Raw genomic sequence first — 13410 nt, 5'->3', positions numbered from 1 at the left:
TGTTCAACTCTGCAACATGTTTCTCGAGCATTTGTTTCCAGCTTAAGGTAATGAAACTTAAGTGAACTTGGACAAACAAACATTCTTACTTAATAGATTACAAAACTGCTTTGGCTACAGAAAAATAGTCCTGATGGCATTATAACTTGATGGAAGTATTGTGAAGCGTATGGTTTAAAACTAGAAGCTGAGCTTCTGCCATCAGTCATACACAGCATTTATCACAGCATTTCTGCTTTCACTTCCAAAGTCTACAAAATAATTCTTGTGATTCCTCAGAATATATAGAAATATTTCATTGCAGCACAGTCAGGAGATTATGTTTCCATTTCCTTTGCAATGTAATCAACAAATATTTGTGTTGTATTTTATAGACTGCTCAAAGCTAAGAGTCATGATACCACCTGGGACATGGAACATTTTACATCCATAAATGCCACAAAATACAACACTGTACACATTCAAAATAGTGTAACATACTCTGTGTAACTGCCTGGACAGGTCTCACTTCCAATCCTGTGCAGGTAAAAAGGGATTTAGAGATATATTGCCATCCTAATCCTTACCCTCTCGGCCTGATCATTGACTTACACAGAGGAAGAAGCAAGCTGGTACATATGACTGGAACAACTTACTTTCAGCTGACTGCACCGAAGGAGGGATCAGTTTGCAGCTTACTACTTTTTGGCTGATAGCATGCAACTAAACTATACGAACTGTGTTTTCCTTGGAAACAGACTGCTGTGAAAAATCCTGCAGCTTTCAGCAACTACCCATACAGTCTTCCACAGATTCACAGACAGCATACACTTGCTAATGAAACTAATAACCTAGACTCTAGACAGTACTTGGTTGTTTATGAACACAATGCGATCATCATTCACATCTTGTTGTTGATGCTTAAAATTAGCCAGAGGTGCTCACTCTGGGCAGTGCATTCCATTAGTCACTCTCTCTATCTTCTATCCATAGCAGCTAAGCCTTCCCAACAGTAAGACTGTTGCTAACTACAGAAATTTCCAAAACATCTCATACCATACTGGACAACTAAAATAAACTTACTTCAGATCACCTCTCCTAACTAAACTGTAAGATTGTCAGGATTTGATAGGAAGAGCAAATAATCAGTAGTAGTAAAATAACTTCATTCTTTTACAGTCCTTCAGTTATTTTTCTTTCTGATAAGATGCAGAATTCATCACTTGTCTTTGTGAAAACAGTCTTCAGAAGTATAAATGGCTGGCTACTCTTTCCACTTCTTTGTAGCAAAGCAAACGCATATGACTCATTACAGACAAGCCAAGAGGAAAGCTAGCTGTAAGAATTCAGCACATCATCTACTTCTAGGACCTGAAGAAGCTCAGGTAACCCTAATGGCTTCCTCATGTTCCTCGGGTCAGCCACCGACAGAGGAGAGCAGCCAGGCAGCAAGTGACTGTGGAGCCTGTACCTACACTCACACTCTGAAACAGCACACCACAAGCCAAGAGCTGAACTCCACAGGAAAATACGACTTTTGAACATTAAGTAAGCCTCAAAAATACTGAAAGCTTAATGTAGGCCTTAAGGAAAACTTTTGCTCCTAATCAATGCTGAAATGTTGAGTCCTTTCCACTCTCCTCCTCTCATTGCAAGCTTCTGACTAGTAAATACTTCAAGGAAAAGATAAACTTCCTTCCTTAAGGTTTTTCCAAAGAATGACTCTATAACTCCCCACGATCCTTTAAGCCACATGCAGGAAACAGTCAATTAAGTTATTATTTCATTTAAACTTAGTTAAACTAAGAATGTTAGGTTTCAGTTGAAAAGCGCAACATTATTTGCAAGAAGAAGTAAAAGGTGATGACAAAGCTTGAAGGCAAGACTCAGCACATCACCCTCCGGTGGTTACAGGTAGCTAGCCATACGTACTACCAGTACCTCTAACTGGAAGCATTTCTGTGAGTCACTTTCAGCACTCATGCCTTCAGAACACAAGTAAGTTATTACAAGATGATGTATCATAACTTGTACGTATGACACATCACACTGCGACTTTTGCCATTTGTTTTCCCAAAAACTGCTGTACATCAACTGGATCTTTTTACTTTGCAGGTACAGAGTAGTATTATCCAAAACATGTATATAAAATAGTATCAGAAATTTCTCTACTCAAAGAAAGAAAAATGTTTCCAAAGAAGGATTAACAGTTTGATACATAGAAGACAGTTGGACTGATGGACTTCTTTAACTTCTAGTTTTACATTCAAAATTGAAGTATCAGGACACCGCTATTTATTACAAAACAGTTTTCTAAAGGGTATACAGAACATCAAACCCCCATTCATTTTTCCTGGCTACTTTTCTTTCAGATCTCCACAATGCCTTCCAATGACATACAATGCAGTCTTGTATATTTTATGATATTTATACCACACATGTAAGTAGCATTCGATATTCCAAAATTCACACAGGCTTATGCAAGCACATTGAACAACAGGCACTAGGAATTTCCTCTTTTTACTTCAAGGCAGTTGTGTAAAAAATACATAATTTTTAGAAGTACACTATATTCCAACATTATTTGAAAAAGCATCTCAAATCTATTTAGGCTGTTGTTACATAGTAATAGGTATTTACTTACAGCTGTTGCTGTCAAGCTGAAATCATTACACAGCTTTTCCAATCAATTAAGATCATGTGTGAATCATATAATCTTCATATGATGTTACTAACACTGTAACATTGATCCCATTTTTAAAGTACATGAAAAAATGCCAGAACCACCTTACAAAAACAAAACATACTACTAATGTCCTTTACAGAAAATGTTTTGTAACACAGATTCCAGTTCAGCAAGTGTTTTGAGCTCCAGCTAACTTTATATATATGAATGATCTTATTTGACTCAATGGGATTCTCATATGCAAAAATTTACTTCAGAGGCAACTCATCATTTAAAATTCATAAGGAAGATGAGGTAATTGAACAACTGTCTGTAAAGGCCTTTCTGTGCTAAACTTATATAAAGAATAGTTTAAACAGATGTTTCAGATAGAATTCTAGTTAACAAAGTCTTATATACTACAAAATGCATGTTGTAGTGTACTAATGGTGTCCTGAAAAAAAAATAGTCTCTGAAGAATAATTAAATGTATTTTTCATATGAAAAATTCTCAAATCCAGAGTTGTGCTTAATAGTGGCAACATCCAATCTCACTGGTGAATGATTTAGTGATTTTATTTTTATTTTCTTGCTCATGCTTTTACGTGTGTGTATCCATATATCTTATACTCAGTAGTGAAATATTGATTGCTCTGTGTTTTGCCACAATTTACACCTAAGTATCATAACGATGTAACAGAAATTAGAACTTTGCGCCATTAATACCATTGACGCATTCACCTTGTCCTCAACCACATTGTCTCCTCAACACAATAAAGGTGTAGTCAAAGATTTATCCTGCCAATAAGACATAGTTATAGGTCCCATGAAGATTACTGACACTGAAGTACCAAATATGTACCGGCCTTGGACTTAGAAGATAACACGCCAGTTTTGAGACACATTCAAGTTGACAATAAATCAGTATCACAGTTCCAACAGGAAAAAATACCTTAGAGGAATTTTTGTGTTAAAACACTCCACTTTTGAGTTAGCTGTTAAATGGTAATGATCATAATGGACTAGGCAGTAGGGTTTTTTTGTGTCTGAAATGTGCAGACATTTTACTACAAGGCTATTTTTTTATACTTCTATGATTTTCAACTGCACAGAATTTCCCCCTTAAATCAATTTTGTCTTCCCCCCCCCCCAAAAAAAAGAAAAAACTCAAATCAAAAGATGTTTTAGTAGCAATCTTATAATGAATTATACTTATTATCTCTATCTGCACACACAAACACTTCCACAGCCTCCGTAACACCTCCCTTTTATGCATACAAAAAAGCAATGGTTATGGGTTATGGAAAGCTAGAGAGAGCAAGATGCGCTAGTTCAGTACTGTTTACTAAACTGTATTTTGCCTCTCCCTCTCAGAACTACCTCAGTGTTTGTCACCAGAAATTTCTTCCTCAGAAGTTTGTTAAAAGGGCACCAATTTCTCAGGGTGTATGGGTTATAACTATTTTTTTCAGGCACCCTTTTGAACTTGTTTCAATTTTCTGTTCATGATGATAGTCATGCTGACAACTTTTTTTGGTCCATCAAATTCTGTAGTACAATTACATGAATTTACTTTTAATAAATTACCATCTTTGCATATATCAGTCAAACCATGAAGACTAAACACTTGCAAATAAAATGCATTATTAATTTAATTGTCACAGCCTATTTAGCTAGCTTCTATTAATATTTGCTATAATATGCAATGTATCAGAGGGCAGAATAAAATTCAAAACATAAAGAATAAACTAATTATATTGTCCTAGAGAAATTAAAAAATAGCAAGCTTGCAAAATTATAATCAAGGCATTAATGTTTTAAATAGGTAAGAAAACTACGTAACTTAATTTATAATATGTTTGTACCCAAAGTGATGGTTTAACATGCTGAAGAAGGATTTTTTGGTTCCTAAAGGTATTAAAAGGCACCAAACTCTCTCATAATAGGAAGGGAAAGGTGGAAAGGAAAGCAACGGTGGTTTGATATTTACTGCAGTAGATCACATGGCTGAAACGTCTACCATCACCAGTGAGGGACTGCTACTAGAAAATTATATTATTATTGTAGCTCTGCCACTGCTATTTGATGCTTCTCTACATTAAGCTGGTGCCAGCCAAAAAAGTATTGTAGATAAGAAATACTCAAAAGACAGATGAAGAAATTTCAAAAGAAAAGAGTATGAAGTCACTCAAATATCATTTGTTTATGCTGGCCTGGGGGTAAAGCTGCAACAGCCTGTGCTAGCAGATGGGGCAGGGAGGTTGCAGGCCTTAGCTGGGTTCTCTGCTCCTCCGGCAGCTAGGGCTGCAAGGGCTGTGAACCTGCCACCTCGCAGAGGGGCAGCAGGGGAGGGACCCCCCTTCCTCCTTGCACCACGCTGGCAGGCCAGCTAGAAGGTCTTCGAGGAACGTGGGAAGAAATGGGGAAAATGGGAACAGCCAGAAGGCTTTCAGAAGAAACACGTAAACAAAAGCCAGCAACAACCGATTTAGTTTATAGCATCCTGCTTGTTTAGGAATTCATTTCAACATGATGATCGCTAAAAATATGCCTCTCAGGCTAAGATACTATATTTGGAAATCTATTGTATGTTTCCTTCATTGCGCGCATATTCACTAGGGTAATGGAAGTTATATCTATGTTGTATTTATGATGATTATACATTAAGTACCCCCTTATAAAAGAACGTATTGGTATTGAATGCTTCCAGTTACAAAATAAGCCACCAGAGCAAAACATTTTTTGTAACTGTTGCACTATGACAAAAGATAACCAGCATAAACTTTAATATGATATCTGCTTTGATGAAACGGTAACTGTTACAATGCATCATTCTGTATTTTAGATGACACAGAGTATCTCCAAACTCTTTAAATAACCGTGTGTTAGGGAAATTCTGGTTAAGCGCTTTGTAGAGGAAATCTCATTAAAAATATAAGCACCACTTAAATAGGTGCTTAGTCAAACATAAGGTGTATATGATCTGCTAATTTAAAACTCTACTCTTAGGTCACTCAGTGATTTAAGCATGATGAACTTGTGAGGCAAGGGTCTAATTGACTACCATTTCCAGTGTCTTTAACAAGAAATGAACATGACCCAGAAAGAGTTCTGCAGTGTTCTCCTACAACTCCTAGCTATCATTTATTTTCCCCTTCTTTCATATCAAAACCAGAAAGTATTCTTCGTTTATGAAAGCCTACACTGGAAGAATGAGTTACTTCAAACAGTATCAAGTATTCATCCAATGAACCCTGCAGGTAGGATACCCCCACCTACTCAGACTGAAAGAGAACATGCAGTCTTTTGACTATCCAAAAAACATCAAGTTTCTGGTTGCCCCCAAAATTCAATGAAATAGCAACAGCTATGCCAAAATGCGCCCAATAAATCTGAGGCAAAATGTGTTTATCTGTAAACACAGTCCCATTCAGCTTTTAAAATACAGCTAAATTTTAAACCACAGAAAAAATAACCTCCTTACAAAAAAAGTTTGAAAACTACTAACTACGCACAGACTGAAAAAATAAACTAATTCATTTTAAAAATAGCCAAAACATCAGATCTCAGTTCTCACCCAAGAAAACTGAGGAAACTTTCATTTTGATTCCTCTGTGGCTTTGACATCACTGATCAATGTAAAACCTGGAAAGTCATTTTAGAAACCTATAGGAATCAAGGCCAGAAAGACCAAAAAAAACCCCCCAACAAACAAAAAAACAAACAAAAAACCCCAAACCAAAACAAAAACGTTTGATTTTGTACTTGGAGGGACAGTTACAACTATGGAAGTTTTTAGCGAATACAAAACCTGTGAAAAAAACTGTCTAAAAATGTGCAAATCCTACACTTTTCTACAGTAATTTTCCTGTTAATGCCCACAGACATGAGCACTTCAGCATGTTAGCTCCCTCTGTAGTTAGAGCTGATCTAAAAGTCCAGGTGACTTCATCTTGGCTAAGCTAAATATTCCAGATAAGGTCTACAGATATTGTATAAGGTAAAATCAAAAATAATATTACAGTAGTTTACCTTTCTTTGGGTGTGCCAACTCCATGCTTGCCCAGTAAATGAGTATTCAAATGCTTCTTCATTACAAACGCCACCCTACCAAAGAGAAAACCCAGGAAGATTATTTTTTTATTAATACTTTTTTCCTTTAAATACAGTATTTTTCTGTTTTCAGCACGCACTTGAGTGTATTTTATTAAGGGCAGACTTTCAAAAACCTCTGGTAGACTATGACTTAAATCTGGGAGTCCATTTAACTCCAGGTTGTTTTTTTTTCAGATTGCAATCGCTTGGCTATTTTTGTTATGAATAAGTAATCACAAGTGTACATTGCTGGTCAAAGAATGGTAAAACCTATTTCTGCTTCCCTTTGCAAATTAGAACATCTTATACAATATACTAATAATATAGTCTATTTTACCTAATGACATTTTCTCATGTTATAAACTAATACAGTTTTAGTCACAATTTTGAATTTAAGTCTAATGGGCCCATCCTGTAACCCTTTTTCATGTAAGTAGTTCCATTGTTTTTAATGAGTAACACAAAAATACAGCAAGATCAGATGCTTTAATCACTGCTTATGTCTAGGCAAACTTCATAGTATTAATTATTTAAAGAGATATACATGGAAACAAATCAATAGTCTTAGTTATTTTATCGCCTTATAAAAAAAAGGATGGAAAAGGTGAAGCATATGTTCATGAATACACTTTGAGCAGGAATATTGTTCAAAGCAGCAAGACAACTGTTCAAAGCATCAAGAGCAGCAACAAAATATATACTACCTGGTATAGTGTTTCTACTAAAAAAAACACATATAATTACATTTTGGTGACATACACAATGAAACAGATAGAAGCCTATCAACTGCCATTCTTTTGCTGATAAAACCATAACATCAATTTAATTATATCATGTGACTGGTTCAAACAATTTAAATATCAGACTGAAGCTTCAAACTAAAATGGTTCTCTCTATAAGCAAAGATTTTACTGCTGCAACTTTCAGTGTGAAAAGGGCTTGCAAACATTTTTGTTAATTATGTATTACAGCTGTCCTTCATAAAGTTAATTACTAATAGCTGAAAGGCAATAGACTCTATTTGCATATGTACATGAAAGGCATGACATATGCAAAAATATGATTTTAATTAGCATTCTATGATATGAAGGGCTACAAATCAAACTGGCATGTTATAAGATTTTTAACATTAAACGCTGAATTCATCTGGACATGTTTGCAGTAATGGACAATGGAAGGACTGTAAAACACTAGCACTATGGGGTATAAGAGCCACAAAAGCCAAGAGACAGTACTTTTCCTTTACAAATATGTTAATGTAGCTTTTCCATGTCTGATCTACTTTGGGCAGTTTCACATTATTACAGAGAATCTCTCTAGTGCATCCCTTAAGGTGTAAGAATATAATTCTGTCTTATTTAAATGATAGCGATTTCCTTATTTTTTACAAAAAGACATTAAAAAAATCTTAAATACTTTTCCTTATACAATTTATAAGTATGGCATCATAATCATTATAACTGTGAATAATCTATCACAGCATTACCATCATTACTATGCAAGTGTCATCAGAATTACTGTACCTAAGGAAAATAATTGTAACAAAATAAAAAAAATGTGTTCTAATAACAGCACAATGCATTCAAAACATACTGCCCTCGCTTTTTGGCAGAAATACAAAACATTTCCACACAGCTGTGAAAGGTACGAAACAGATTTTAATTTAGTAATACTTGTATTTCCTGTTAAAAACCTCCATTCTCCCCCTGCTATAAAAGGAAAATAAAAGCAAAGATATTGCTGTGAAAAGGGCAATGAGCAATCGAAGTTATAAAGGCATACTTTGCTATTTACATGGAATATAAAGATCGCAACCAGCTACACAGTATTTCTACAGAAGTTATTTTTTTTCCCTCTCAGCCTGTTTACTTGAAGCTTCCAGACAAAAGCTGAACACTTCTTACACTGCACAACCGCAGGAGGTACAGACAGAGATACCTTTCTGCAAAATCAAAGACAAAGGCCTTGTTAATAATGTGAAGCAATTAATCTCACATTAGCTGCCTCCTCTCTGTTTTATCTAGGTTCTGAGTAACCGTTTTGCTGCTGTTACACAGCACAAATAAAATGAGGACTGACTCAGTAAGTGTCTCAGCGCTGACTAACATTTCAAGTTTTTAATGTAAGGTTTGAAGACTTTAGACTTGAGGAGTGCTGAATGCCTCCACGCAAGCCTGGAGTGCTCTGCATAGCTCCAGGAGCAGCTCCCCACCTTCCTGATTCAGGCTTTGAAAATAAAAGCAAAGTTGCTGTTTTCATAAGAAACTGAAAACAAGGTTTAAAAAAAAATTAAAATTTACCAACAGAGACAACCCTTACTGAAACAAAAGATTATTTTTTTTTTCCTTAGAATTAAGGCATAGTCTAAACATCTTGGTTTGGACGCTGAGTTTGAGAACAATCATCCCCACACCCTTGCCCCCCCAAAAAACCCCAACAACCAAACAAAAACCCACAAGGAAATAAAAAGAGAGAGAGAGAGAGAGAGAGAGAGAGAGAGAGAGAGAGAAAGATTGAGAGAGAGAGAGAGAGGTGGTAACAGCATTTGCAGGCTTTGCAAAAACACTAGAAGTGTTTTCTGTAGATTCTCTAACTCCACGTTTCTAAGCAATTACTGTTTTAATAGTAAAAAAATATTGGTTTTATCTATGCTATTTACCTCTGCTGAGGTAAATCAGTTATTCCTAATATACTGCCAGAACTGAATAAATAGACATAACTTAGTCTTGGTCTTTTCAAATAAATCTTAAGGGAAGTCTGGCTGGCACCAGTGAGGACTTAAGGAGTGATGCTTTCAAGATACATCGCTCTAATATATCTTCAAATCCAAGGGAATCTCTGCATCAGCTGCAGCAAGCACCAATTCAGACATCGTTGAATTTCTCATTTCTTATTTTTTAATTCTAGTGGGAATAGAAATGTTCAAATGCTAAAAATTAACTGGTTTCACAAACGCATCAAAAGGGAGTAGGAAAAACCTAAACCTGCTATCCTCTACTGTTTCCAGAATGTGCAAACCAGGCCTGAGCAGAGGCCTGGAACCAGTTTTACAAACTCTGATCTGGACATACTCATTCCCAACTCACATGAAGACAAGAAGTCACAGGCCACCTGCTCTTCCGAGTGTCAGGTCTCGCAAGGCAGAAATGTTTAGCCTATACATCCAAGTCATGGTCACTGGGAGCTCCCTCCATTCTGTAGAAAGGCTGCTCCTAGAAGCCTCCTCTTGCAGTGGAAAAAGGTGAATAGACAGGAGGATTTTGTTTGCTTTCAGTGACATTCTGTTGGTTTAACTTTTCTAGTGGTTTTCAACTACTTTGGTTCCAAACTAGCAACGTTGTCTGCATTATACACTATGTTCAAACTTCAGGATAAATGAAAGACAAGTTCAAAAATGACAATGGGCTTTAGAATAGCATCCACACTCCCTACGGACAATTTTTTGCACATAAACTATAAATAAAAATAACTTTAATCATAAATATATGAGCACCTTTGCCAAAATAAGTTTGCAGAATATTCTGTTTTCAGTTTAGAAGTGCTGTGGCTTTGTAGGAACGTGTCCACTCATATTCCATGGCAGACTTAAAACAGTACCTTGGACTCACCCTGAGAATGCCAGTAACTGATTTAGGAACCTCTGCAGACTTGTCTTCAGTTATAAAAGCACATTTTAATGTACAAAAGAAGCAAAAGGACTTCTAATCCTGGGAATTAAGAAACCTACTGGACAATCTTTACTTCTACTTTTTATTCTAGTGTAATACAGGCTTTTCAGCATGGAAAATGTTTATTATCACAGTACCCAAGGAATACGAATAATCTGCCATGCATTGTTTGTTCTCTCATTTTCTCTGCAAGAAGAGAATTGTCCTCTGTGAAGCATCTTGTTTTGAGAGGGCAAAAGATTCTAGGTTTTATTATGTTTTGAATCTATAATTGCTCTTTTCTTTTTAATATGTACATTGCTGTGTTAGTGAAAAGCCAAGTTAAAAAAACCAGACACACAAACCAAAACAAGAATTCTGGATCGTGAAGTCTGAAATCTGAGTGTTTCCTGAGTATTTACCAAGTGCTCAGCCTTGGCCTAGTTCCAAGGAAGGAGCTACATCTTACCTCCTCCAGAAAGTCACTTGAAGATGTGTCAACAGACCAGTCATCTTGTAACTGCACGTAACTACTGAGGAGGACCAGCATGCGAATTTATTTTTGTGGGACTCTACAAACCAGGTAACCAGCAGCTGAAGAGGAATTTTAAATCACTTCTCAGTGGATACATTGCTCCCTGCAACTGCTCTTGGATAATTTATCTTACAGACAACAATGTTCAATGACAACAGAAAAGTCCAGGAGAATAACAATGAATATCTACCCCTTATTCATATTCTCAATATCCTTTACATCTCCTTTAAACCTTCCAGAACCTCTTTATACACAAATTTGACTCTGAGAATACAGGTAAGCTACTATATGACATGCAGGCCCCAAGTACAGAGTATATTTTAAAAAGCTCCTTGAAAGCCTTTTTAAAAAACAAAACAAAACAAAAAACCCAGCACAACAGAACCCCCCAAAAAACCCAACCCACATAAAGCAGAAAAGAGAGCTATTATTTTAAAATTATTATTATTTAGTACTTGGTTTTATCATAGGTTTCAGGCAGTTAGAAAGAATGGTTTACTGTTTTGGATAAATCACCTGGGAAATCTGACAGCTTCAAGGAATAGTAAGAAAAAGGACCTCTTAAACTTTTACACACCATCACAGGATATGAGGAAATAATGTATTATTCTGGCTGCATCAGTTTTTATTTTCCATGATCTGTACTTAAATTTCTGTCTTCTATCTTCACCTGAGGCAAGGAACCAGAAAATCAAGGCAAGCTGCACAGATCATGCCAAGAAGGAGGACGGTATGTTTGGGCAAGTAGATATCAACATGGACTCAATTGTTACTACCGGAATGAAGTGTTCTTGTTCTTTACTGTGTCTTTATATACACTGCACACCCTAATTGTTTGTAGTCGAATGAGTGGTTCACATGGAGTCATGCCAACACGGGTATCAGTTAGCAAGAGAAAGAAATAGTGCGGTGTCTCAAGGAATATCATGACCTACATGTATTTTGGAATGTTCAATAAAACTTGTACATGTAATTTTTGCATGTACTTTAGATTTGTACATGCTCTATGTGTAAAAGTAGAACTTCATATATTCAAACCAGCACTTAGTCAAATAGTACATGAACAGTTGATACAAACTTAAAAAACTTAAAAAGTTTATAAAGTCTCAAAATTATATAAAAATTTGCTACCCAAATCTCATCTGTCTCTCAGAATTTTGTATTCAGTAGGTCAGCTTCAGGAACAAGAGCTTAAAGGAAAATGCAGAACTGCCCAGAAAACAATGGTTTTCTATGAACAAGTAGTCTTTTTTTTTTCCATGCATCAATAGAAGAATTTCCCAAGAATTTAGACAAGTCCATCATTCGTGGATGTTTTCTGATTCTGAAGGGTCCAGACTGGGGCGCTGATAACTCTCTTGCATGACTGTGCGCAAGGGACTCAATTTAAAAGAAAGTATCTGGCAGGGCAGAATCCGGTGTGGAAGATATCCAGTAGTCTGAAAGGCTTCATGCCCTTTGTGACAAGATGTCAGGTTCAAGTAAATATCTGGCAGGGCGAAGTCTAGTGTGGAAAACATCCAAATATCTGAAAAACTTCATGCCCTCTATGACAGGACATCAAGTCCTAGAACCCTGCACAGGAAAGCTGGGGTTTTCTGCTGACTCATTTAGCAGCCAAATGAAGCAGGTCTTATTATTTCCAAATAACAGTTTCAGTTATTCTTAAGTTAAAATAATAGTAATATTAAATCCATAACATTTCAGAAGCTTAACAAGTCATGCACAATAATCCTTTCTGCAATGTTGAGAGTACCGTGACACACGGCCTTATACTCCCTGTTGATCCCATGCATTAAAGCAGGGTATGGCTATTTTATGTTCCACCCTTACTAAAACTCATAATTAAACTGGAAAGTAAAATGCATATGTTTGGCATATGTGGCTTCTTCCTTTTCATCTTCAAGTGTGAGCAACTTGGCAGACTGGAAAATGCAAACTTTTCCTCTTGAAAAGAGAAACTGAAAGAGGTAAATGAGGACAACTTTGCCATCATGAACAAGACAAAAGCCAGAATATCACGGCAAGAATATCATGGTAATTCATGCAACCTAAAGACTAACATAATTTTCAGATTTCTGAGAATTACTAGCTTTTCTGCCTTAAGTTTGAAGGTTTTGGGGTTGTTTTTTTGTGCAACAATCAGGTATGTTTCTTAATTATTTATTAACTTTTCACTTTTTCCCTGGAGATGTTTGGTTACTGAAGTTCAAAACCCAACATTTTCAAAAATGAATTTTATGTCAATATGAAACTGTTGGTGCAATAGACTACAACTTTCTCTTCTAAAAATACCTCATCTCATTTTTACTGTTACTTGTAATGAGCTAGCAACGAAGCCAAGCTACCCAATTAAAAAATAAATAAATGGAGAAGACCACAACTTATATTAGTGGAACACCTGTACACAGCTTACACCTAAGGTAGACTTGAGTATCACAGCAGCTACTGTTCCTGACTTGCTTTGAATAGGATGACAGACAACAGGA

At 36.1% G+C, this 13410-nt stretch overlaps 1 protein-coding gene across 1 annotated transcript in view; it reads right to left on the bottom strand.

Moving 5' to 3' along the window:
- Window positions 1-13410, bottom strand: part of ZNF407 (zinc finger protein 407) — a 344031-nt gene that overhangs the window by 202614 nt on the left and 128007 nt on the right. The window contains exon 4 of the mRNA XM_055703745.1: window positions 6677-6751. Coding sequence (XP_055559720.1) covers window positions 6677-6751 — 75 coding nt within the window. The remainder of the gene's footprint in view (window positions 1-6676; window positions 6752-13410) is intronic.

Source organism: Falco cherrug, chromosome 3 (assembly GCF_023634085.1).
Source record: "Falco cherrug isolate bFalChe1 chromosome 3, bFalChe1.pri, whole genome shotgun sequence".
In the NCBI taxonomy this organism is placed as follows: Eukaryota; Metazoa; Chordata; class Aves; order Falconiformes; family Falconidae; genus Falco; species Falco cherrug.
This window is presented reverse-complemented; position numbering and strand designations above follow the sequence as displayed.